The sequence below is a fragment of the Hemicordylus capensis genome, chromosome 15 (genome assembly GCF_027244095.1).
Source record: "Hemicordylus capensis ecotype Gifberg chromosome 15, rHemCap1.1.pri, whole genome shotgun sequence".
Lineage (NCBI taxonomy): Eukaryota > Metazoa > Chordata > Lepidosauria > Squamata > Cordylidae > Hemicordylus > Hemicordylus capensis.
This window is the reverse complement of record NC_069671.1, coordinates 10963485-10991346: the sequence shown is the minus strand read 5'-3', so window position 1 is coordinate 10991346 and position 27862 is coordinate 10963485. Positions and strand designations below refer to the sequence as shown.

At 45.6% G+C, this 27862-nt stretch overlaps 1 protein-coding gene across 7 annotated transcripts in view; it reads left to right on the top strand.

The window, feature by feature from the left end:
* TMEM132C (transmembrane protein 132C) overlaps positions 1 to 27862 on the top strand; it is a 210410-nt gene that overhangs the window by 107497 nt on the left and 75051 nt on the right. For all 7 annotated transcript variants that reach the window (XM_053280217.1, XM_053280213.1, XM_053280211.1 and 4 more), the window contains one exon: positions 19612 to 19758. In XM_053280217.1, coding sequence (XP_053136192.1) covers positions 19612 to 19758 — 147 coding nt within the window. The remainder of the gene's footprint in view (positions 1 to 19611; positions 19759 to 27862) is intronic.

The following is a 27862-nucleotide window of genomic DNA, read 5'->3' as shown; positions in this document are numbered from 1 at the left end:
TCCAAGATAGGGCTGAGAGAGACCCCTGCCTGCAACCTTGGAGAAGCCATTGCTTCTGTCTGTCTAGACCAGGGATTCTCAACGTTGTTATTGTTATTGAACTTCAACTCCCATAATCCCCAGCCCCAGGGGCCTTTAGTTGGGGATTATGGGATCTGAAGTCCAATAACATCTGAGTACCCAATGTTGAGAATCCCTGGTCTAGACAATATGGTGTTAGATGAATCTATCGTCTGACTGAGTATAAGGCAGCTTCCTATGTTCCTGTTTTCCTCTGTAAGTGCCATCCACACCTACAGGGGTGAAACCAACACCACTGTGCATCATGTGCCATGCCATATCTATGAGAAACCCTATGTGTCTCCCAGCACATAGAACCAAGTCCTGTGATTCCCACCCAATGCTCTCCAGTTGCTTATAGTCAGAGCTCATGTAAATGTCACATCATAGCTGGGAGTGGGCCCATTTCTGGGAAGCACATATGGGGTGCATAAGCAGAACCTTTGGCAGAACTCTGAAGGGTTCTAAAGCTTGGGTGCATTCCTGGCAACATTCAAGAGCTTAGCACACTGGGGCATCTTGGCTTGTTCCCATCCCACCAAGATACGTTGAGGAGTGTGGGCTAGGGTTGGCTCTGTCTCCAAAGGTCTTCTCTAAACCATCCAAAGTTTCATGAATCAGCTGTAATGTATCCAGCCATAGCCTGATGTTTGCCACATATTGTTTGCTCACGATTTGGGGGTCATTCTGGATTCACAGCTCCTGCTGGAACAGTAGGTGGAAGCCATGGCCACGAGACCCTTTGCCCAGCTTCGTCTGATGCGCCAATTGAGGCCTTACCTCGGCCAGCAGGCCCTGGCAATCGTAACTCATGCCCTCATCGGTTGGACTATTGCAATGCGCTCTACCTGGGGTTGTCTTTGAAGTCGACTCGGAAGTTTCAGCTGGCCCCAAATGCCGCGGCCCGGATGCATATGGGCAGCAGAAAATATGGTCATATTTCACCTTTGCTGAGGTTGCTGCATTTGCTGCCAGTTCGCTTCCAGGTCCAATTCAAGGTGCTGGTTATCACCTATAAAACCCTTCAGGGTTTGGTGTCTGGGTACCTTCAGGACCGCCTCTCCGATCCAAATTCGACCCGCCCTCTGAGGTCATCTCAGGTGGGCCTTCTCAAAGTTCCGGGCCTGGGGGAGGTACATGGGGCCCAGGCTCGTGGGAGGGTCTTCTCTGTTGCAGCCCCCTCCTTATGGAACACCCTGCCTCCTGAGATTCGTAATGCCGCCCTCCCTTCTGAAAGCTCCTGAAAACATATCTATTTTGCCAGGCGTGTGTGTTTGTGTGTCTTCGCTTGTTGTTGTTTTAATTTCTGTAAACTGCCTGGAGTCTAAGGAAGTCAGGTGGTCAATAAATTTGCTAAATAAATATAAATATTGTGCATTATGGTTACTACATGTAAATAATATAGGGTAGCTGTCTGTTTTCTGGAGACGTTGTGGTGGGGCAACGCCTTGCCATTGCTTTGCAGTGAACAGGATACATGCTCCATACACGGAGGATGAATTTTTAACCTGCCATCCTTATCTCCCAATTTCTCTAATGGAAATAGTGCTTGTTGGGACTACATTTCACCAACTTTCAGCTCTCAACAATCAGTGGCTGATTAGCCGCCTTGTTAAAAAGTAATATGAGGTTTTCCAAGAGATTGCCTGGTCTGAACTGGCTATTATCATTAAGAATGCTGTAATATTCTTCAGGGGCTGCACAACATCTGAGAATGTATACTAAGGAGACCAGCTTGGATATATATCCCAGACAGGGTTTCTTAACCTTGGGACCCCAGATATTGTTGGACTACAACTCCCAGAATCCCCAGACATGGCTTTTATGGCTGGGGATTCTGGGAGTTGTAGTCCAACGATATCTGGGAGTCCAAGGTTAAGAAACCCTGTCCCAGGATATAGACATTGATGGGACCCTGCAAAAAAGCAATCATTGGGTGCATTAAGATGATTGTAGGGTGGCCATTGGCCAATGATGATTGCATGAAAATTATTTTAGTGTAGTCTGGTTGATGTATATGTTTGTTCCTCTGCTTTGGTAAAACGTCACACACAAAGATATTTTTATATTGCCCTATGCGTATGGACATCAAGTATGTGGAGAATTTAGGAAGCATTGCTCCACAGGTACAGAGTTTTTAGCATATTAGGATTGGTTTTTGCGTCCCCGTTTGACACTTTTCATTGGGGCTGGTTGTCACAAGATTGATTCATGCCATTATATATGCATTGATTATGCTTTTTGGTTGTAGTTGTATGAAAATTGCCATATCATTTTAGCCACTTATATTATTGTATAAAATGTGTGTGTGTGTATTTATCATATTTCTGTATTATGGAGCAAGATTATCCACAGTTTCTTTCATATTTGTATTCCCTAAATATATGCTAGCCCTGTCTAGTTGGATGCCATTTTTATGTGGGTTCTTTGGGAGTTGTTTGTTTGTTTGTTTGTTGAATTGGGGAAGCATTGCAGCATCAATAAGTGTCCTGAAGAGTTGTGATGACAGAAGAGGCTCAGTGTCGGATCCTGGCTGAGCTTAGACTCCAAGGAGACCCTCTCAGAAGAAGATCAAGTCCAAAGCCAAGATGTCTGGCTGCAAGAAGAGTCTCACAGGTCCCACAAACCTGGGACCACTGGTGCTCACTCCTCCAGTAGCATCCCCAACAGTGGAACCTGAGGATATACAGGATTCTACCCTCCGCAGTAGACCCAGGCCTCTCTCTAGAGCAGCCCTGCACAACATAAGGTCCGGGGCCCAGATCTGGCCGGCAGGGACATTTTTGATGGCCCACATAACCAGCAACAGCAGGAGCCCCAAAATTTGGCATTTGTGTGGGGCTGGAGCAGCCAGGTGCCCACTGACTGAGCAAGGACCAGATTTATTTTCTGGCCACTATCATTGGTTAAAATTGTCAGCCCCTGGGGAGAGAGAAGGATCCACAACTAACTAGTAATTGCTTTAATATTTATATTTATAATTAATTTTACTGCAATAATCAGTGCACTGAAAATTGACTTTGGTCTCCACATACATTGTCATGGTTGTTTCTAGCCCTCTGGGACATTTGATTTGGGCACTCCTGCTCTAGAGGAACCTCAAAAACAAAGGTGATGCATCACATATTGTGGCAGAGAAATCCACAGGTTCATGGTGCACTGTGTGACGTAGATAACTCTTTTGTGTTTTGTCTTGAATCTCCTGCCAGTCAGTTTGATTGGATGACCAGTGAATGATTCTGGGTTGTTGTTTTCTGTGCTAGGAGAGAGAGAGGAGCAGCTTGTAGCCACCAGCCAGGAGCTGATGTTGACACCAGGGAAGTGTGTCATGGGTTTTCAAATGGCTGAGCATCCAGTCCTTCAGCATCAGGGCTGTCTCTTGGCTGTCCGACTGTGTCTTGAAGTTAAGTGGTAGAACAACAGATCTGAAATTCAAACACTCCCCCCACCACCCCCCCAGAAGTGAGGTTAGAGCCGAATTGCAAGCAGCAGTTTGATGTTTGTCATGGTAATTAGAATGCCTGAGAAAGATGCTCATTGAAGGAGAGAAAACTCTGACATCCCAGCAAGAGAAATTACAGTCTGTTTGTGGCACTCGGTGCTTTCCTTTATGATGATTGTGAATTTCTGAATTATCCCTCTGCCCTCCTTTTGGAGTGCAGGCAGAACCAAATCTATGCAGCGGTAAGCTGTACAAATTGGAGGGAAATAGTAAATCTTTGAAGTGTCCTCTTTTCCCTGACCTCAGGGATTTTTGTTCTAAGTGCTATTATGATAGATGAGCCTTCTCTATTTCAGCGAGGGACTGAGCCGAAATGACTTACTGTCTTTACCTGAATCCAAGATTACGTTGTATCCAAGTTTTTTGATCTTAGAAATCAAGAGGTCATCTTACATTGTGAATCTTGTTCCTGTAAACTCGGTATTTGATGTTTGTATTTCAAGCCGATGCATTTGGATAAGGGGCTTTGACTTTTAAAAACTTTTATAATAAGGGCACTATATGCAGAAGAAATCATTGCCACCGAGTGAGAAGGGGACTTTGGTAATATTATGAAAACCTCTTTGGACCACTAGGAGTCAGGAGGCATTATGCCCTCGTGAAAACAATGTATGGAAAGTCAATGAGGAAGACGTTCAGTCGAAACGCATCTGACTTGAAAAGAATCTAAGAGGACTTCAACTCACTTGGAAGTACAGTATTACTACATGTCTCAGGACTTTTACAATACTTCACTAGCATATGTATGAGGACTTTTATGAGGATTTTTAAAAAAGTTTTATGACTTAAAAAGTGAGCCACCTAATGGTGCAGTGGGGAAGCAACTTGCCTAGGGAGCAAGAGGCTGTCAGTTCGAATCCCTGCTAGTGTGTTTCCCAGGCTATGGGAAGCACCTATATCAGGCAGCAGCAATATAGGAAGATACTGAAAGGCGTCATCTCATACTGTGCAAGAGAAGGCAGTGGTAACCCCCTCCTGTATTCTACCAAGAAAACCACATGGCTCTGAGGTTTCCAGGAGTTGACACCAATTCGACGGCACAACCTTTCCTTTCCTTTATGACTTAAAAAATTATTTTAATTCTGTTTTAAGCCACTTTATGCAACATTTCTACTCTTTAGCTTGAAAAGTGACTCTCGTTTGGGGGGTGTTTGGCGCTTCTTTTTGCAGTTTGGGTGCAGTTCTTCTCCGTAGGGGTGTACACAGACCATTTGCCGTGGTTCAGGACAAATTTGCACTGAATTTGGAATGAACCCTTGGTCCCCAAACTGGTTCAGTCAAACTTGCAGGCTGGGCAAGGTCGGGTCGATGAACCGGTCCAAAGTGGTTCACGACAGAACTGCTCAAACCGGCCTGGTTCACAGCAGACCAGTTCACAATTGAATTGTTTCTGCACATCTCTGCTTATCTTGTTTTCCTTACGTTTTGCCCTCACTGTCCTTGCTGTCTCTGTCCTTGACCTCATTTGCCCTTACTGTGGTTCAGTTCTATTGCCTGTGGTGATTGTTCATGGTGTCAGAACCCACACTGGACAATCCACTCTGGAGGAGATGCTCTCAGAGGAGAAGCACACCTCACCTGATCCCCCCAGTCAGTTTATCTGGAACAATTTGCTTCGGAACAGTTGTGCATCGCATACTGCATGGGTTCCTCACCCTTGGGCTCCCAGATGCCTTTGGCTATTGTGGCTGCGGATTATGGGAGTTGTAGTCAACATATAGGAATTCCTGTTACAGGGAACACTGAATGGCAGCCTGGGTCTTTCATTCTATCTCCTGTGCTTGCGATTTTAGCATATAGCAGCATGCAAAGTTCATTCTCGGGCAGATATGAGACTGTTGGCCACTCCCAGAGTCTATGCCAATGTGTTTTCAAGAACTGCTCAAAGATCAAAGATCTGTTTTCCCCCAAAGACACTGCCCTCCCCATTAACTCTCTCCAAAAGGCCCGAAATGAGCAAATCAAAAGAGCCAGCAGCTGATAGCTATTTTCTGATTTCATACGTATCTCATTAAACCATCGACCTGCGGGAGTGAGTGAAGGAAGAACGAGCCAGTCACAGGAGCTATTGCTCACACCCTGGCTTTGTGTCGGTGCGATGCGTAATGAAAAGGCCTCTCGGGGCCTCTGATCTCAAGAGGTTGGCTTTCTCTGCTGATCAGATCCTGCAGACACCCATGGTGTTCTTTTCTATGTCATTAAACAGCTCCCCCACCCCACCCCACCCACATCTTCTTCTTCTTTTTTGTTTGTGGCTAGGGTAGCTATTTGTTCTGTTTTATTTTTATTTTTCAAATTCATTGACTTGGTTTCTCTTCACGTCTTTGGCTTTTGTTCCATTTTGCTTTATTTTATTTGCTGCCCACCTCACGGCATATTTGAAACTAGCTGACCTGGCACAGAGCATCTGCGCCCCTAGTTCTCCCCATCTTCATTTCTTTCTCCCCCACCCCACCCCACAGCCCATTCTCCCTCGGTGGCCAAGCTGCTTCTCCTCACCAGCCGGCTGCCGCTTCTCCTCCGTGGCTGCCTGCTGGGCTGGTGGTGGCTGCTTCCCCTTTGCGGCCAGCCGGCCTAGTGGCCACTGCTTCCCCTTATGGCTGGCCGGTCTGGCGGCCGCCACTTCCCTTGTGCTGGCCTGCTGGCCGGCCGCCTCTTCTCCTCCGTGGCTGGCCCGCCTGGTGCGCTGCTTCTCCTCCTGTCCCTGTCGCGAATCGGCAGCTCGCTCGCGAACTCTCGCAAGAGCTGCCAGGCGTGGGAATAGCGGCGGGCACATTTAAGAGAATTAAATATATAGAAGATTTAAGAAAATTAAATATATAGATCCCGCAGCACATCCTGACTCAACTTTTCAGACGTTATAGAATCATCCCTCTTTAGCTGTGTACAGCAGGATGAAGAGGGAGGAAGACCCGCCCCTGCTGCATCAATCATCAGTGCTCCCCACTCATGATTACAGCAGGGCTTCTCCGAAGAACCAAGAGCCATAAGTGTGATGGCAGCCATAAGTGTGGTGGCAGGTGCTTCCATGATTGCAAGACTGGGTTGATCCAGTCTCAAAATCATGGAAGCGTCCGCCATCATGGTTTGGGCTTTCCCCTCGTCAGTCAAACCTGGCTGTAAGCATGGGTCGCAGGGTGCGCTGCTGATTGAGGAAGTGGGGGACGGGACTTCCTCCCACTTCATCCCGCTGTACACAGCTACAGCGGGGCGATTTTGTAACAACTGAATGAGGCTCTTGCGAGCACAAACATTTCAGTGACCGAGAAAATGGAGGGAGGGGATTGGTCTACTGGATGCTGATGTCACATGATTCCGTTACTGTGCATTCCGAGGGCCTTTCCCATACGGCTTTTCGGTGGAGGGTAGGGAATTGCATGGAGGAGGGTTCCCAGACATGGCCGGTTACGTTTGTTACTGAGATTATCCAATTATTGACTATATATTTTAGTTGGTTATATTTCTGTCCTTCTCAGCTTTCGCATGCTGCCTCTCCTATCCGTGCCAGACAAGCGGGCAGGAGGATGAAGTGGACAGACATGCATACGAGGCTGTTTAAAATAAACAATATGAAAAGGAAACAGACTTGCTTATTTTATAGGCCATAAAACATCTCGGTAACAGTGTGGTCTTGCTTTTTCAGCATCCAGCATTTCAGCGTGTGATGGGGGAAAGACGGGCTTTTCAGAAAAGACAGACGCCTTTCTAGGGATGCACAAATATTTCTCTTCTTGTTCAGAAGATGGGCGATGGGTTAATTTCATTTTAGGAACGGACAAAGCAATGATTCATCTAGACAATGTCGTGACCTCGCAGCTCAGTCTTCGAAATGGGCTCGCCAATCGTCAAATCTGCTCTGTGTGAGGGAGGCAGTTATAATCTGGTGGGTCTTTGTAGTTTAAAAGGATTTGGATTCCTCCTTCAGTATCGCTCCTCTTTCTCTGTCATGCACCCCCCCCCCAACATGCCACACTCTTTTATCCTTCAAACTGCTGGCCCTGATCAGTAATTCATGTCTGATGTTTTCCGTCTCTTTTGTGGCTCTTTGCCATTGCCAGCGTTTCCTGATTTGAAGAAAGAATGGGAGCAGGAATCTGAAAAGAAACAGGAGCTGCAACCTTTCCCAAGGGCGACCCAGAATGTTAAAAATATGGCCAGAGTGGAAGGGTGAACATGACCGAGGTGACAGGGATGTGCAAATCCATTCAAATTTGAACCGATTTGACTCTAATCAGGGTGATTTGAGTGATTCAACTTGAATCACTTCTTAAAAGGGCAATTTGATTCGAATCAAATTGAATTTTTGAAATTTGATTTGAATTTGATTCAAGAGCTGTTCAGCCCCCCTGATCGGTTAAAAAAGGCTCCAAAACAGGGATGAATCAATTTGAATTTGAATTGAATTTTTGGACTAGATTTGAATTTGATTCTAATTCAAAGTGAATTTTCGGATTTTGAGTCTAATTTGAAAGTAATCGAAAAATTCATTTCATGCACATCTCTATGAAGTGGTACCAACATGGACATAATAGGAATTGTAGCAAATTGCAGATTTGTTAAATCATGCCAATCTAGATGGGAGGTTTCAACAAAACTTCAGCTGGTAGGAAATGCCCCCATCAGACTGCAAAACAGTGACTTAGTTGAGATCTTGGCTGAGTGAGGATTTGAACTCGAGTCTTCCCCCAGGCTATGTTCGCAACTCTTAAGCTCCAGGAATGAAGAGTGATAACTGCGTGGTTGCCATCCTTGCTATGCTGGTCTTCCTGGGAGGACGACAGAACACCAGTCTGGCCCTGATCATGGGCCAGAGAAGGTGTAGATGCAGGGATCATACTTGCTCTCCTGCCAGAAAGACCACAGTTCCTGTTGCGTTTTGTATATTTTGGACCAACTCTGGAGTCTCCATGAATCAGCACTGATCTCCAGTAGGCGATTGCAATCCTGGAGATGTCAATCCGCAATATTGTGAAAAAGGTTCAAAACATTATTGGGGGTGGGGGGGGGATCTTCAGGAATCGCTTTTTGGACATTGGTCACCCTACGTGAAGCTGTAGCTGTGAGGTGCAGGAAACATTTGGCCCTCTGACCTGGCCAGAGTAACAGCACCACAGAGGGAGATGGGTTTTGGGGGGTCACACTTTTAAACTGTGCAAAAACCTTGGAGATCATATGACAGAAAGTGCAGGTGTTAAACTTTAAAATAAGCAAGCACACACTGAGTATAGACACTGGACTCATTGGACCAATGGTCCAACTTCCTATGCTTTTTATGTCCATATGAACCCCTAAGCCCCAGTGCCTCCTAACCAGGCTGTTTCCCCCTCTCTGTGTCTTCCTTAATCAGGCATCCAAACTCTTTTCAAGGGTTACATTTCCCTTGGACTTGAGACGACCTGCATTCTAAATTACCCCGTCTAATAAAAGATATCCTTATTTTTGTTATCAGCTTCAAACCTTCCTTTAACAACCTCATAAGAGTCCTCGGAGCACTTACATGGACCAATTACATGGCCAGTCATAAATTTCCCCCGATTGTTTTTACTGCCACTCTAAACCAATGAAGGGGGGCAGGGGTTTATGAAGGGAACCGTCTACTTTCAAGTTCACAGAAGTCTGGGCCTTCCAAGCTTGGTATCACCCAGGAACGTTAATGGGAGCCAGGCAGTTTTATGGGATGGAGAACAGGCCTCCTCAGCTAGGGCTGCCTTTGATTTTCTTTTCAGATTGAGGCGGCATCTCCACTTCTGAAGATTCAGCAGAAGGAAACTTGGTCAGGATGGAGACCAGTTGTATCTCCCCAGTTGAGTTGTCACATGACCCTGGGTGTGTTTACCACCAAGCACTTCAGTCTCTATGGCCAATTTGCTGATCAGTATCAATGTTTGTTGTTTTTACTCTACCAAGTGCCATCAAGTTGGTGTCAACTCTTAGTGACCACACAGATAGATTCTCTCCAGGATGATCTGTCTTCAACTTGGGCTTTATGATCTCTCACTGGTGCATTCATTGCTGTTGCAATCAAGTCCACCCACCTGGCTGCTGGTCGTCCTCTTCTTCTCTATTAGATGAGATTGGTATTAGGGAGAGGGTATTTTCAGTGATAGCAGCCTATTTATGGAATAGCCTTCCCAAGGAGGCTTGCCTGGTGCCATCACTATGCTCTTTTGGATGTCAGATGAAGACCTTGCTCTTCACCTAGACTTTTAAAAGGTGTTAATGTTTTGTATTTTATGGTTTATAACACACACACACATTAAAACAAACAAAAGTTCTGGTTTTTCTTTGTTTCAATGTGTGTGTTTTTTTCATTGTATGTTTTATTTTACTGCTTTATTGTTTTTCTTTGTGAGCTGCCCAGAGAAGCTATTCAGGCCTTTCCCCTCCGGCGCAGTGGCCATTTTGGAGGCCGCCACGCCTGCGCAATTGGCCTCTGCATGGCCTGGCATCTCCAGATAGGGCTGAGAGAGATTCCTGCCAGCAATCTTGGAGAAGCCGCTGCCAGTCTGTGTAGACAATACTGAGCTAGACGGGCGAATGGTCTGACTCCCTATACGGCAGCTTCCTATGTTCTCAGATCTCCTAGAAAGACAGCTCTGTCAATGACTACTTGCTGCCTTCGCTTCTGCTTCCCATGCCTGTGTCTGACTGCTACAGAAACATAAACAGCTCGAGTTCCGTGTGGTCTGTTTTGATTCGGTGCCCACTGTGATCTTGGACGGACACCCTTTGTTGTTGCTTTACTTTCTGCTCTCTGAGTCGCTGATTGAAAAACTATGCAGGGTGAGACTTGGGCGTTCCCGTGATGCTCCGGAGCAGGCGGGTTTCATCATAAGCAATCGAAAACCGCTTTGCCCCACATTACACACTGGCGGCGTCTCTCATTTCAGCCTCCGGTTGGGTGGCTCCTCCGAGAGAACAAGATAACCCCTAGGCAACGTTTCCTGACTCTTGGCTCATTTTGAATGGAGAGGCAAACTTTAAAAAAAACACAACGAAAAACAAATATGCATTTCCCAAAGAGGGATCTGCTGGGTGATAAAGAGGGATAAATGAAGTCAAAAGCAATCTACAAGAGGGATTCTGCTCTATGCCAGGAAGAGGTTGCCAGAACCTAAGGGGTATACTCGTGGGTCAAATGGGCCGTAAGCCAGAATTTGGCTTTTAAAAAGCCAAATCTGGCCACTCAGCCGGGTGGAACTTGCTGCGGAGATAATAGCTTTCAGGGAAGTAGGGGTGGGAGGAACTGATTGTGTAGATGAGAAGCATAAAAGGCATCAGCACAGAATGACACCAGGCTAGCAACCTGGAAAGAAACAGGTGCTGAACACACAGAGAGTCCCAGGTTCAATCCCTGGCAGGATCTCCAGGTAGGACTGGGAAATACTCCTGTCTGAAACCCTGGAGAGCTGCTGCCAGTCAGAGTAGGCAAATACATAGGTGGACCAATTGTCTGACTCGGTATGAGGCAGCTTCTTCTGTTTCTATGAGCATTCTTCTTCTTCTTTTTTTTTTTAAGATGAACAGTCAATTTCTACATTTGATGCCTGCTCCATCCTCCTGGTTTTTCTTTATTTTTCCTCATTTTGTATCAATCTAACCTCATGAGAACATTTCCTATCCCTTTCCTTTCCCATGCCAGCATAATAGAAGCCCCCTTCTCCTATGTCTCTGCTGTGAAAAAATGAAGTGTGAAATCAGATTCATTACCTAAGTCCTCTGACGGCAGGAGGACGCTAAGCTGATCGGATCCCATTAAGAGTTCACATCTTGTTTCTTGTAGACCCCTTGTTCTAATTAGTTGATTATATCTGTGCCTATACCAAGAATGTTGGGGGCAATATGCTAAATCATTGTAAACCGCTTAGAGAGCTCAGGCTATAGAGCGGTATATAAATGTAAGTGCTATTGCTATTGCTATTGCTATACTACATACAGAATGAGGTCTTTGGATCTCTAGTTACTGTCATGACAGCAGAAGGAGTATCACCCAAAGGGCTTGCTTTGGACTTCGGTCCAGAATTGCTTGCTCTCTTCTCTCCCCTCCTGTTGTTTCATACAGGACAAGCTGCAGGTGGTAATGCCCATTGACCAGAGAGTCAGTCTGCAATTCCCTCAGTATTGTCTTCACAGACTGGCAGCGGCTTCTCCAAGGTTGCAGGCAGGAGTCTCTCTCAGCCCCATCATGGAGATGCAAGGGAGGGGAATGGAACCTTCTGCATGCAAGCATGCAGAGGCTCTTTCCAGAGTGGCCCCACCCCATAAAGAGAATCTCTTACAGTGCTCACACCTGTAGTCTCCCATTCAAATGCAAACCAGGGTGGACCCTGTTCAGCAAAGGGGACAATTCATGCTTGCTACCACAAGACCAGCTCTCCTCCCTCACTAATGAGGTTTTAATTGCTAGGTGACCTCCTCATAGCCAGCATGGAGTAGTGGTTAGAGTGCTGGACTAGGACCGGGGAGACCCGAGTTCAAATCCCCATTCAGCCATGAGACTTGCTAGGTGACTCTGGGCCAGTCACTTCTGTCTCAGCCTAACCTACTTCACAGGGTTGTTGTGAGGAGAAACTTAAGTATGAAGTACACCATTCTGGGCTCCTTGTAGGAAGAGCAGGATATAAAATGTAAAAATAAATAAATAGCCAGTAAGCAAGATATCCAAACCCATCCCAAGATGCTTTTGGAGATGAGATGGCCAGAATGGTGCACAATATGATTCCTTCATGGAACAGGGGGGAGGAGAGCTGTTCTTGTGGTAACAAGCAGTAATTGTCCCCTTTGTTAAGCAGGGCCTGCTCTGGTTTGCATTTGAAGGGGAGACTACATGTGAACATTGTCAGATATTCCCCTTAGGGGATGTGGCCGCCTGGGAAGAGTATCTGTATGCTTGCATGCAAAGGTTCCAAGTTCCCTCCCTGGCAGCATCTCCAAGATAGGGCTGAGAGAGATTCCTGCCTGCAGCCTTGGAGAAGCTGCTGCCAGTCTGTGTAGACAATACTGAGCTAGATGGACCAAGGGTTGGACTCAGTATATGGCAGCTTCCTATGTTCCTGTATTCTTTCCTAACAAAGGTAGTGACGCTGAAAGAGCGGGCCTTTTCTCTTATTACTCTTGCTGTATTTCATATGATCGAATTAGTATTCTGGCTTTACCGCCTCCGATCAAAGCAAGATAAATTCCCTCTTTTGTAAGGAGCAGAAATGTTTTCCTGCGGCATGGGAAATAATGGCCTCTCCTCTGTATTATTCATGCCCTCCCCTTTCTCTGTGTGCCATTCCCACCTATCCCTAGCTGTTATGTAGCCCTCTGACTCTTGGGATGTTTGATCAAAGACTCTACAAAGAAACGGAGCACTTGATTCAGGGTTATCACACCTTTCGTTTGCCTTTCCAGACAGCACTGCCTCTCCCTGCCTATTGGCAGGCTGGTTAGTGTCTCCTTTGAGCTCTCGGACTTTGTCAATAGCAATAGCAATAGCACTTACATTTATATACCGCTCTATAGCCGAAGCTCTCTAAGCGGTTTACAATGATTTAGCATATTGCCCCCAACATTCTGGGTACTCTGGGTACTTGTCAGACAGTGCTTCTCTAAAAATACATAAATCTTGACTGCCTTGATCCTTAAAGGACCCACCCAAAAATGGGAAATAGGGTAGGGCAGCACTTCTCAAATTTGTTGTTGGACTTCCACTCCCATAACCCCTTCAATTGTTGTAGGACTCTAATTCCCATAATCCCCAGCCATAATGGCCTTGTCCGTTGTGGCTGGGGATTATGGGAGCTGAAGTCCAACCATGTCTGGGGACCCAAGTTTGAGAACCTCTGGAATAAGACAGTGCTGTTGCATGGTGTAGAATAGACGAAGCCACACATGAGGATGTCCTTGAGTTAAATAATACTTCTGCCATGAGCTCTCCTCAATGTCGCCTTCATTAGGGCCCAGAAGGGTCGGGGATGGGCTAGGGTCTGGTTTTGACACAAGTAGACAAGGATCAGGGCCTGGAGGCAGCAAACCTCAAAACAGAGACAGAAGATGTCAGAGGAGAGCTGGTCTATGGCAGGAGAGCAGGTCTTGTGGTAGAAAGCATGACTTGTCCCCTTTGCTAAGCAGGGTCCACCCTGGTTTGCATTTGGATGGGAGACTACATGTGAGCTCTGTAAGATATTCCCCTTAAGGGATGGAGCCGCTCTGGGAAGAGCACCTGCATGCTTAGATGCAGAAGGCTCCAAGTTCCCTCCCTGGCAGCATCTCTGACGTAGGGTTGAGAGAGACTCCTGCCATGATCAGACTCCTGATCATGAAGGATCAACCTTCATGATGCCTCTGCCACGCTGTGTAGACCAAGGCTGCTCAACTTCAGCCCTCCTGCAGATGTTGGCCTACAACTCCCATAATCCCTGGCTATTGGCCACTGTGGCTGGGGATTATGGGAGTTGTAGTCAAAAAACAGCAGTGGGGGGCTAACTTGAGCAGGCCTGGTATAGACCATATGGAACAGTGGTCTGACTCAGTAGACGGCACCTTTCCTGTGTCCCTGCCCTAGGACAGGAGATGTCTGAAATGATCTTCTGTGGAGTGTTAAGAGCTTTATTTTGTGTGGTATCTTAGGAGGTTGATTTAATTTAGCTTCATCACTGCCTCTTATTAAAGACTTCGCAATCGTTCTAGATGCTGTACATTAATGAAAAGAAAATAACAACCTGTAGGCCTGCTTGATTCTAATTGTGATTCTATGTTTGCTTAAAAACCAATTTCACACACACACACACACACACACACACAGAGGATTGGATGTACACCTTGTGTATTACAAAGAGCAAATCCAGGCCACTGAAGCTCACGCACCGTGCTCAAAATAGATTGTGTCATTTTGCACACATGTCGTTAATTTGGGTAATTTCTTCTGATGGGCCAGTGTCGGGCTGTGGCTCTGCTACGGCCCCGGCGCATCATGCTCTCGTCTCCCCTAGAGCAAGCCCCACTGTTGTGTGCACTGAAATGTATTCGTTCCCTGCACTGCGTAGGGTCGTCCTGGCATTTCCCACAGTGGTGGCCTGCGGATGCAGAACAGCCAGGTGCTTCTTCGTGGCAAGATCCTGCCACATGCAATTGCGTTGCTGTGGCATCACACTGAAGTGAGATGATTTTACTCCCTGCAGTTAGGATGCCGAGCTGGTGTCAGAGAATAAAAATTGCTTTGAGGTTGAGGGGGAAGCCGGGGAAATGAAAGACGGTCCGTTGAGCAAAGGAAGGAAGCTTGTGTGATGCACATTTTTAAAAATACTCATCTTTTCTCTCTTTTTTAAACATTTTATTGTCTTTATACATTTATCTCCAGCTCTTCCTCAAAGAGGCCCAGAACAGTGTCCATGGTTATATTTATGCTCACAACCACCCTGTGAGGTTAGGCTGAGAGAGAAGTCACTGGCCCAGAGTTTCTTAGCTGAATAGGATTTGAACTCAGATCTCCCCAGTCTTAGCCCCTCTAACCAATACACCAGGGCTACTCAACTTTGTCCCTTCTGCAAATGTTATTTTTATGTTCACAACAACCCTGTGAGGTAGGTTAGGCTGAGAGAGAAGTGACAGTCCCAGAGTCGCCCAGAGAATGCCATGGCTGAATGGGGATTTGAACTCAGGTCTCCCCCGTCCTAGTCCGGCCTTGGGAGGCTGCTATGAAAAATCTGCAATGGCACCTCCTGGAACTGTATTAGTGCACATGGATGGATCTTTGAAAATACACTTCCTCGAGGTCCAGATCACAAATGGTTTTCAAGATTCCCCAAACCTGCACTCTGAATTGATGAGCTGATGTTGATCTCTTATAACCTATATATAGGTGTCTATATATCGTCTTTGCAATGTACTCCCTTTAATCCAGTCCGTGCAGTATTTGGAACTCGTCGTAAGGGTTGAATAGTCTTCTGAATTGTCTCTCCCTATCAGATCTTCTATCTCTCTTTGGAATTTGTACATTTCCTTAAATACCTTTAGACCTGCGTGGATTCCAGAGTCACTCTGCAGGGACCATCTGCTTTCCTGTATTGCATAGAACTGGTAAGAGTTGTCAGAGCACAGTAAGAGCTTTGACTCGGGAGATCCTTAGTTTATCTCTCTTCCGCCAACTCATTTGGTGAATTTTGCGCAGGGGGGAAATGGCTTGACTACCAAGCCAGAGGTTGCTGGTTCGAATCCCCGCTGGTATGTTTCCCAGACTATGGGAAATACCTATATTGGGCAGCAGCGATATAGGAAAGATGCTGAAAGACTTCATTTCATACTGCGCTGGAGGAGGCAATGGTAAACCCTTCCTGTATTCTACCAAAGACAACCACAGGGTTGACACCAACTCAATGGCACACTTTACTATTCCTTCAGCCTTGGTTTTCCTCATCTTCAATGTGGAGATAATGACACTTGCTTACTTTACAGGGTTTACACATAAAAGGTTTCTAGTCTTCATGGGCCATATTATCCAGATAGTTGGTGCTTCCTCAGAGAGCAGCTGTGCCTTTAAGGGTTGCTCCAGAATAGGCAAGAATTTTGTAGCATATTAGAGTTGGGACCCCTGGAGGTCTTCCTCTGCCCAGTGCAGGAAACTGCTGTAGAGTTTGTGACAGAAGCCTCCCCAACTTCTGTTTGAAAATTTCCAGTGAAGGAAAGTTTAGTGAAGGAGATCTCACTCAAGGACAGTGTTCCACTGTCAAACAAGTAGTTCAGCTTTTTCCAGTTCCATATCTACATGAAGCATCTGATGAACTACTGCCTTTCTTCCAGCTGTTAAAGCCACAGCATTAACAGTTTACACAGTAGCTGCCTCTGCCCGCGCCCCTCCCACCACCACAATATTTCCCAAGATGTCCATGTAACATATGAATTGAGTCCTTGATTTGCTGTCCTTCCCAGCTCCCCAAGAGCTGGAATGAAATTCTTCAGGTTATTTCATTTTAAAAAAATACTGGAGATGACATTTTAATAAAACGATAGCTGTTCCATTGAGTTTTGCTAGGTATTTCCTTTTAAAAGAACAACAACAACCCCCAAACCCTAGATTCTTACTGGTGTTGCTATTCGGATTGACCACGTGGTTGGCTTAATTGATTTCAGAAATAGATTGAAATGCTGGCTTTCCGAAAGGCATAAGATGATGCTGAAATTCGAAGCAAGTGACTTTTGGGGATTCTTTATTTTAGAGCAGCACCTTACATAGGAAGCTGCCTTCTGTCTTTCCATTGGTCCATCTAGCACAGGATGGTCTACACAGATGGGCAGTGGCTTCTCCAAGGTTACAGGCAAGAGTCTCTCTCAGCCCTATCTTGGAGATGCCAGGGAGGGAACTTGGAACCTTCTGCCTGCAGTTGCATTTTCCAGAGTGGCCCCATCCCCTATGTGGAATACCTGATTCCAGTCAAATTCATTTTTCTCCGTGTGAGCTGTCAGACACTGGAAGTGAATATGAACTGCTCTCCTGTAGCCAGGACTAAATCTTGAAGCCAGGTAAAACTACGTAGCAAGAGAGACAAACAAAATAATATGTTCTGTGGCATTGATGTAGAACAGCCAAAGGAGGGCAGTATTTATTAAGCTGAAGTGTAAAATTGCTTAACGGAAGGCTTAACTGTGCATTTTCTAGGAGGAAGATTTGTGATTCCATTGCACAAAATTCATATCTCTGTGTCTAACATATTGCTGGAAAATGCAACCGCACTGCTTAAATCCTAAGAATGATCAACATCCATCCAGTTCCAGCATCTTCAAATACAAGTTTATCTTTAGGCTGAACTACACATTTCGTAAATTTGTTGTTAGGTTGGGTGGGCTTGTGTTTTTTACTTAATAAGTAGAAATCACAGGCAGACTTAACCTGGATTGGGGCCATGGAGGAGAGCTGGACTTGTGGTAGTGAGCATTAATTGTCCCCTTTGCTAAGCAGGGTCTGCCTTGGTTCAAATTGGTTGGGAGCCAGTGTGGTGTAATGTCTAGAGTGCTGGACTAGGACTGGGAAGACCCGAGTTCAAATCCCCATTCAGCCCTGATACTTGCTGGGTGACTCTGGGCCAGCCACTTCTCTCTCAGCCTAACCTACTTCACAGGGTTGTTGTGAGGAGAAACCTAAGTATGTAGTACCCCACTCTGGGCTCCTTGGAGGAAGAGCAGGATATAAAATGCATTTTTTTAATTAAAAAAAATGTGGATGGGAGACTACTTGTCAGCACTATAAGATAGTCCCCTTAGGACATGGTTTCCCAACCTGTGGTTGCTGTACTACAACTCCCATCTTCCCCAGACACAATAAATTGTTGCTGGGGCTGATGGGAGCTGTAGTTCAGCAACATCTGGAGTACCACAGGTTGGGTTTCCCAGTGGAAGAGCATTGTCTGAAACCTTGGAGTTCTGCTGCCAGTCGGTGTTGACAATACTGAGCTAGATGGACTGATGGTCTGACTCAGTAGAAGGCAGCTTCCTCTGTTTCTGGCCGAATATCCCAACAGCCTTTAAGTATTTCCTTGCCATGGCTTGCCAGCAGTTCAGCGGCGGCACAACGGTGCCCACTGCCACACAGCTTGGGAAAGACCGCCCTGCGCATGTTAACGTCGAAGAGAAAACATTCGTTATTTGTAAATAACAAATTACAAAAATAATGTGTAAAGAACAGCTCTCATTCCCTGCCCTGATCCCACCTCATCTGTTGACCTTGTTCTGTAAAGCTGAGAGCCCTTTTAAATAACTGGGCGAAGGACAGCAATGCAGATTACACTTCCGTATATCTCGTTAGCCGCTTCGTCTGGGGGGCATTCAGGCCCCCCATTCCAGCACCAAGCATGACATGGGTTTCCTGGAGTATGGATAACCTCCTTTACTCCAGGGCTCTCTCTGCCTTTCCGTGGCCCCGACATAATGTATGGTTCTGTGCAGAGTGGGAAGCTACGTTCCCTAATGCTCGCTAGTGTGGCTGATTAACAAAATGGCTTCATTGCCCAAGTTCTTTCTTCCTGTACCTTATTTTTTTTATCCTTCGGTCCTGAATTGTGCTACTAACCTTGGCCAGAGAAAATGTCCTTCCCAATAAACAACAAACCTAGCGGATGTCTCTGCAGACTAACATCTCTGCCGGTGGAAAGCGCAATCTCCAACTCCCGGGGAAATTGTAACCCCCCCAATCAAACCCCAGCCATCGTGAACTCGATTGCAAGTGACAATGAACCACTCTGAGGCAGATCCCAGGCTGCCTGCATGCAAAATATCGAGATATCTAGATGGGAGAGTGGCGCTTCGGTTTTCTTTTTCTACTCAGTAGCATTTTTAGCAGTCAAATCTTCCTTTTTTTAAAAAAGATCTTTCTCACATATTTAGCACCATAACTAATAGTTATAACTAATGGGAGGAGAGCTGGTCTTGTGGTTTACAAACACAGATTGTCTCCCTTGCTAAGCAGGGGCTGTCCTTGTTTGTATTTAAAGGGGTATCACATGTGAGCACTGTCAGATATTCCCCTTAGGGGGTGGCGCCAGTCTGGAAAGAGCATCTGCCTGCTTGTGTGCAGAAGGTCCCAGGTTCCCCCCATTGGCAGGGCTGAGAGAGATTCCTGCCTGGAACCTTGGAGAATCCGCTGCCTGCCTGGCTCGACAATACTGAGCTCGATGGACCAAGGGTCTGACTCAGTAGAAGGCAGCTTCCTATGTTCCTATAACTAGAAAAGCCAGTGAACTTGGAAAGGGGCTTTGGAGGTTCTTTAAGGTTCATTTTCATTGAGAAGGAAATAGTTCAGGCCCCCAAATTTCTTCCCTGAGCTCAGAGATGTTTAGATATGTCATTCTTTGATCTGATCCAGGAGGAGTGTCTGCTCAAGTGTCAGGCAGGGTGGCACAGTCCTGGCCCTGCAACTGTTGTCAGACTACCATCATCCTGAGTCATGGTGGGAAGTATATGGATGATGGGAGTCATAGTCCCACCCGAGTTGGAGGGCCAAAGTTGTGCAGTCTTGTTTTAGGGGCATGCGTTGTCCGGTCTTCTCTTATGACCACCCTCCTATTTCTCAACAGGGCAAAGGTGAAGAAAGGTGTGAATATCCTGAGTGCAAAGGCAAGCGACCCACGCCAATGGGATGTCACGCAGGAGGTGGGCAATGGAGGGAAACATTCAACCACAACCGTGATATGCCAGAGGGTTTTACAGAGTCCGAAAGGAAGGTAAGTGGGCTCTCAATTGAATTGGGGTCAATTTGCATCTAAGATGGCAGTATTCCATGAAAAGGCATGGTCCCATACAGGATGGGGCCGTAGCTCTGTGGTAGAACATCTGCTTAGTATGTGGAACATCCCAGGCTCAATCCTAGCATCTCCAGGTAAGGCTTGGGAAATCTCCCATGTTGGGGTAGGGGCCACCGCTCAACAGCAGAACATTTTCATTGCATGCAGCAGGTCCCGGGTTCGGTCCCCATCATCTCTAAGGAGGGCTGAGGGGGAAAATCCTGCTTCTAGCCCTGGAGAGCTACAGCCAATCAGAGCAGGCAATGCTGAGCTAGGTGGACCAAGAATCTGACTCAGTACTGCCTAAGCCTTCCCAAGACAAATAAAACCTGTGTGGTTTAAGATTCTGAAATAAGTAGGGGTGTGTGTGTGTGTAGATGGTGGTAGTGATATTTTAATAAAGCATAACCTCATTCTTTAAATGGCTTCACAGAGCACTAGTGACTTGATTGCTCTGACCTTGCGTTTCTTGAGGGAGATGTCCTCATCACGGGTTGGTCCATCAGCTTCCCGATGAACTCTTCCTATAATGAAGCTCGCTCGCTCATAGAAGCCATTAGCATGGGGCCATCATGCAAATACAGCCTCTTTTGGCACAGAAGGAGGAGGCAATGAGGCTCGCTCTGTTTTTCCGTTCACAGGGCAGGAGAAAATGAATTTGATGGTGCATTAGGAAAGCATGAGCAGACGGATACCTTGAAGCTTTTTCCTGTCGAAAAGGGCACGCAGTACCATCTAATGTACTGAAGCAATCCTAGGTTTATTTATAGCACAGGTCTATGGGATGCGGCTTTATAGCTTCTGCTACGGAAGGGCTCGGGCCTTTTGCTGCAGATGTTACCAGTCTAATCCCAGGCGAGGGGACCCTTGACACAAAGTCTTCATTAATTACAGCTCTCAACCAAACCAAAGAGATGCCCTTCCAAGGGCATCAGTAGAAACTTCTTTCTGCCTTGAGGTTTTTCATTTAGTTCTGTTTAGTTCTCCATCCAGACACTGGTATGCAGGTATAATGTTATGTCTTGATTCCCACAACCATTCAAATCTAGGTTTAATATGGGTTACCAACTATCGATGTGCATGAAATGAATTTTTTGAGTTGTTTCACATTTGAATTGAGTTCTGAAAATTTGTTTCGAATTTGAATCAAATTAGAATCTCATCCAAAAATTCAATTTGAATCTGAATCAAATTTGAATCGTGTTGACCCTGTTTTGGTGCCTTTTTTAGCCAACCGGGTGTGTGTGTGTGTGTGAGAGAGAATTTTTAAAAAAGATGCCAAATGGCTCTTGAATAAAATTCAAATCAAATTTTGAATATTCAGTTAGCATTCAAATCTATTTCCTCTTTTAAGGGGTGATTCGAATCAAATTTCAATCACTCAAATCACTCTGATTCGAATCTAATTCACATTGATTTGTACGTCCGTATTACCAACATTAGCATGATGCTGTGGACCCACAGGGATTATGGCCCAAAATGAATCTAAGATTTCCACCTTGGCATGGGTTCACACAATCACACTAATGCTGGGAACCCACAGTAAACCTAAGCCCTTTTCAGACATTTTGAGCACCCCAGGTGCTCATAGTTACAGCAGGCAAGAGCAGGGAGGATGCCCCACCACACTGCTTTCTATCATCCCTTTGCACCAATGATCACAGTTATGGCACCATTCATCTGAAGGAGGAGAGCTGGTCTTGTAGGAACAAGCATGAATTGTCCCCTTTGCTAAGCAGGGCCCACCCTGCTTTATATTTGAATGACAGTGGTGCTTAATTTATACCTGCTGCAATTAAACTATTCTTAGCTTTCTTTCTTTTTAGCTAAAACTGCTGTGCAGTTACTCTATGGAGCTCAGATTGGACTGCCAGTTGTGTTTTTTTTATAAAGTCCTTCTATCAAAAGGCACTCTGGTGTATGCCCAATGCAGCACTTAATCTGGAGGCAGGGATTTCCAAAACTAAGACACAGCAATGGCTAAGCATCTTTGATCTATGGTTAAAATAAAATTTTCATCCTTCTGGTTTGGTAGCACTGGTACTCACAGATGTTTTTCAGTCTTATTGGAAACAAGCTGTGGAAAAGACATTGTACTATGGGCTATCCCCGGGTTATTTAAGATCTATGGAGTTTTCAGAATCCAAGTCTGTATTCAAGCCACATGTATTAGATACGGAGAAGCAGATAGAGCTTAGTCACATGCCCAGAGGCATCATCTTGGGAGATCAAGGTGTCAATAATAAACCAGCTAGATATCTTTGTATAATAACTATTCCCAAGTATTGCAAAGCTCTAACACTAGCTTGTCTCCATGCGCTTCAAATGGCAGTCCTAGAGGGGTGGTACAATAAAAGATCTTATGCTGAGAGATTTTGCCCTTGTACCAGTGGGAGTGTAGGAACAACAGCACATGTACTGCTATATCATAATTTTTATAGGGACATCCGAGATTACTATTTGTTACCCCTCATAAAAGAATCTCTCGGCCACTCAGATAATTTTTATCTTAATTTGCTTTTAGCTGATACTTCTGATGAAATTTCTTTAAACGTTCCTAAGTTTTGTTCAATAGCTGGGAAAGTCCACTGGAAGCTGGTATCAGTTTAATGTATAGTTTTAATGGTGGTCTTACCATTAATTAAATCTTTCTTTGAATTATGGATTTAAAGTGATCTTTTTATTTTCTTTTTCTTTACTGGGATTTTGTGTAATTCTGATCAACGATCGAAGTAAACCATTCATGCGTTCGAATGGAATAATTCATGTGAGCACTGTAAGATATTCCCCTTAGGGGATGGGGCTGCTCTGGGAAGAGCACCTGTATCATGCTTGCATGCAGAAGGTTCCAAGTTTCCTCCCTGGCATCTCCAGATAAGACTGAGAGAGACTCCTTCCTGTAAACCTGGAGAAGACACTGCCATTCTGGGACCTGGGTAGGCTGGATGGACCAAGGGTCTGACTCAGTGTAAGGCAGCTTCCTATGTTCCTAAGTGTGGTTGTGGCAAATCCAACCAGGTTGCAGCTCACGGATTCACCATTATCATGCTTACAGCACTACCCCCTTCAGATGAACCATGCCGTAAGGGCATGAGCGGATGATGGACAGCAGATTCGTGGATTTCCTCCACACTTTTACCCACTGTAACCATCAGCACCCGGAGTGCTCATAACATCTGAAGAGGGCTCTAGATTTGAACAATTGTGTTAAGCAGACCAATAACAATTGGTCTCTGAATAAGACCGTTTTCTGGGCAGATCACCCAGAGGTGCACCTAGGTAATGACATAAAGTTACAACAGCATTGCAAACAACAGCATCCCCTAACCAGGAGAACGAACAAGGTTCCAGGGAAGCCCCTGGCATTCACCCAACAGTAATTTTGAAGGCTGGACTTAAAGGCCATTGGTTGCCCCCTCGACCGGGTGACCACACCACCCAGGACAGAATAAAGAGGATTTGGGGGGCCCCAGGGGCTGTGGAGGCCCTGGAGCACCTCTGGGGGAGACTCACTATATTGCTAAATTTATAAGAAAAGCACCAGGTCCAATGGTGGTGCACAAGAAATAGCAGCCACCATTGTGCATTTGGCCTGAACCCTAGTGGTTGAGATCTCTTTTGCTACATGCAAATATGCACAGGTTTGCAGCCTACCTGTGAGTAAGTCTTCTTGAAAACAGTGCAGCTTACATCTGAGCAAACATGCCCAGAATTGCACTGCTAAACTGCAATTTGTGTCCCACGCTTGGTAAACAAGGGAGCGGGCGGGTCTATCTCTCCTGAAGCTTGGAAACCATCTGTTGTCATGAGCGGCTTACAGACTCAATCCACCCACGTCGGAGATCATGCCCATTAGTGGGATTTGCCATGGAGAGTTGATGATTTGCAGAAAGAGGAAAGGACCCAAAACAAAACAGGCAAAAATAAGGGGGACCTACCAAATAAAAGGAGCCTAGAGAAAAGGGGTGAGGCTTTTGGTTTTTATAGGAAATAGTTATATCTATAGAAAAAGAATAGCCAGTCTGTCAAACCTTCAGCCCCACACATATGTGCATGCACACGCACACACACACGGAAAATCTGATGAAATCTACATAGGCCAGAAAATTAGAGAGATGTGCACAAAATGAATTTTTGATTCATTTTGGATTTGAATTGAATGCCAAATAATTCATTTTGAATTTGAATCAAATTCAAAGTTGGTCCAGAAATTTGATTCAAATTCAAATCAATTTCAAATTGATTTGACCCTGTTTTGGAACTTTTTTAACCAGTCAGGGGGCCTGGATGGTTTTTAAAAGGTGCCAAACAGATCTCACATAATATTCGAATCAAATTTTGAAAATTCGATGCAAATTTGAATCAAATTGCCCTTTTAAGGGGTGATTATATTCAAATTCGAATCACTCGAATCACCTAGATTTGAGTTTAATCAATTCTAATGTGAATCAATTTGCACAGCCCTACAGACAATATGCTTCTAGCATTATTCAGACCTGCATTTTTTAATGGAGAGAGCAGTGGTGCAGAAGCCATTTAAGCTATTACCTCACCACAGCCCCAGTCTAAATGGGGCCCTCCCATAGCTGCACTCTGCCCCTCTGGTGCTGATGAGAGCTTTCATTTTGGGACAGTTGGACACCACAGATTGAAGGATCCTGATTGGATGAACACTTCAAGCAGGAGTCAATGTGTTAAGGTCTGGACTCAAACCGAACCAGGCCAGCCGATTTCATGCACACCCCTATACGTGTGCATATAATCTTGACAATGCCTGGACCAATTTGAACCAAATTTGGTACAGTTGTAGGGACACAAAGGGACACCTCAGCAGCATAGTTTGTGATTATGTCATCCACCCCAATGCAAGATGGCAGACACATGAATGTTTGAGGTGTGGGCTAACTTGTGAACCGTCTGAACCAAATTTGATACAGCTGTAGGGACACATAGGGACACTTCAACGGCATAGTTTGTGATGATGTCATTCACCTTAATTCAAGATGGCAGACATGTAAATGTTTGAAATGCAAGTGGGCTAACTTGTGGACCATATAGGTCAGATTTAAACCAAATTTGCTACAGCTGGAAGGACACCTCAACAGCGTAGTTTGTGATGGCGGTTCAAGATGGCCGATGCATGAATGTTTGAGGTGGAAGTGGGCTAACTTGTGAAGATGGTGATTCTCAATTAAGATTATAGTGAAAGGAAAGCCGGCGGATTAGTTCTTACCAGAGCTTCCTGTTATATTTTCTGTCCATTTTGTGATGCACTCTGCATTTGTTTATAGCTACTCATAGTCTGCTGTGTACTGTGTGTTAAAGTAAAGCTATCTATCTGTCTATCCAATTCATTACACTACTGAGCATTATAAACTAGACACGATTGAATTCTGAGCTGGGTAATGATGAACTTTGGTAAAAGCATTCCTTTGAGTTTGCCTTGATCAGGTAGCCACAGTACTTAAGCTTGGCTCTCTGGCTGCTTTCAAGGTCAAACCATTAGTGTTGGTACTGCTGTACTGGACCTTTTCCACAATCTTCTCCTTTAATGAGCTGCCAGCAGCAACTAGCTGTTAAAAACCTTCACGGTGGGGAAAGTCTTTTGAACACTTCCGTTCATTTTGGAACACCTAGCAACACAAGAAGGGTATTCACACGACCAGGAGGCAGGTATGGCAGGCGAGGGGAAGGATGTGCTTAACTTACTTTCCCCTCAGTCAAGTCCATAACGTTGGTGGGAAGTCCATAACGTTGGTGGGAAGTCCATAACGTTGGTGGGAAGTCCATAACGTTGGTGGGCAGCGCGGATCTCCAAAGGCCAGGATGATGCATCCCGGCCTCCTCATATCCCACAATGCACCGTGTGATGAGTGTCGTACATTGGGGGATACCACTGTGAGAAGGGTGCTCTAGGCACCCATCTCTGTCTGCACTTTTCCAGCAAGCACCCCAGGCACACACACGATCCGGCAGCAGATCCAGCAGCAGCTTGTGCCCTTAACTTCAGCTAAAGGCTAGGCTTAGAAGTGAGGTTAGGCAGGCAGGCAGTGCTGGTATCCATGTGGATCCTGGTGCTACACACGAGTAGCCTCACCCAGGCTGGGCTGCCCTAGCCTGGGCTAGGCTGCTTGTGAGTACAGCCTTAAGGTCTACTTGGGGGTGAGGGCCATTTTATATGGTTTCAGGTAGCAAATCTGAGCAACTTCCACCACACAATGCTTGACTTGTGACTTCAATAATGCAGGAAAGAAAAGTCAAGATGATGCATGGCCGAGATGAGGTGGGGGCTTCCCCCCGCCCCTGCCAAGAATCTTAGAAACAGGAACATCTGCTGAAACTCATAAACAGCTGAGTTCAGCAGCAGAACATCACACCATAGCCCGATCTGGCTTTTGACGATGGTGCGAAAAGATAAATCAACAAAGCAATAAAGCTTGAAAGGAAGGAGAGGGAGGGAGACAGAAATCCCCAAACCCACATCTTGGAAACAAAGCAAATAAAACCCCTATTAGTATGCACTAAACAGCAGTTCCCAAACTTTGCTAGAACTATGCATCATTGTCATCCATTAACCAGAGAGACTCACCTCTTTCGGCGTTCGAATGCCTACCTGTTGGGGATCCAAAATGGCAGAAGTTTTCTGTCCCCATATTTGTTCTCCCTTCCTGGCATATTTGCAACTTCTAAAAAATATTGTCTTTCCAATGAGTCAAAAAGCTCCATGGGGATGGGGCCACAGCTCCATGGTGGAGCATCTGCTTTGCATGCAGAAGGTCCCAGGTTCAATCCCTGGCAGCATCTCCAGGTAGGGCTGGGAGAGACTCCTGCCTGGAACCTTGGAGAAGCTGCTGCCAGTTTGTGTAGACAATACTGAGCTAGATGGACCAATGGTCTGACTTGGGAGAAGGCAGCTTCCTAGGTTCCTGGGCTCTTATAACAAAGCTCTGCCCTTACACCCGTGGTGTAGTGGTTAGACAAGGGCTAGGAGATCGGAGTTCAAATCCCTGTTCAGCCATGAAACTAACTGAGTGACCATGGCCCAGTCACTTCTCTCTCAGCTGAACCTACCTTACAGGGTTGTTGTGAGGATAAACATAACTGTGCACACCACTCTGGGCTCCTTGGAGGAAGAGCACAATAGAAATGATAGATAGATAGACAGACAGATAGACAGATAGATAGACAGGTAGATGCATACATGCATACATGCATACATACAATAAATGTTTAAATCTACTTGAAAAGTATGCATTTCTTGCCCCTTTGCCTGTTGGACCCGAGATCCTTCCCAACAACACATCTCTTTCCTTCTGCCTCCACTTCTGCAAAAGGTTTCTCCCTCTTCACATGTATATGCATCGAAACGGAGGATTTATGGTCATGGGCAAAGTGGCTTTAAGTAGCACCTCATTGATTTCTGTTAATTTCCGCACGCCAAATTAATGAACTGAATTGGCACTCTTTGTAAACAAAGCAGTAGGGATTCAATCAATGAGTCTGCTCTGACATGAGAGTGCAGAATGCATCAGAATGCATCCCAGAATACATCAGTGTGTCAACCATGAAGACTGAGCTGAACCAGTTTAATAACCCTTTTTGCATCTAGGATTGCTAGCCATTAGATATTTTACCGTCCTGTTAGCTGGTTTTTGCATGGGGCTGAAGTAAACCAGGTAGTTTGCACCAAGAGGATTCATGTTTTCCCTACTTACCTTACAGTCTGATCTTGTAAGCTCCCCCAAACTATTAACTTGTACCATAATCTGCTCCCCTCACGAAGCCAACTGGCCTCACTCCCTGCTGCACCAAAAAATTCAAGACTCCTCGCACTCAAATATTGTCTTTTGCGCGGCTTCTCGTAAGAAGAGCCCTGCTGGATCAGGCCCAAGGCCTATCTAGTCCACCATCCTGTTTTCCACAGTGGCCCACCAGATGCCTCTGGGAAGCCCACAGGCAAGAGGAGAGCTGGTCTAGTGGTAGCAAGTGTGAATTGTCCCTTTGCTAAGCAGGGCCCATCCTGGTTTGCATTTGAATGAGAGAC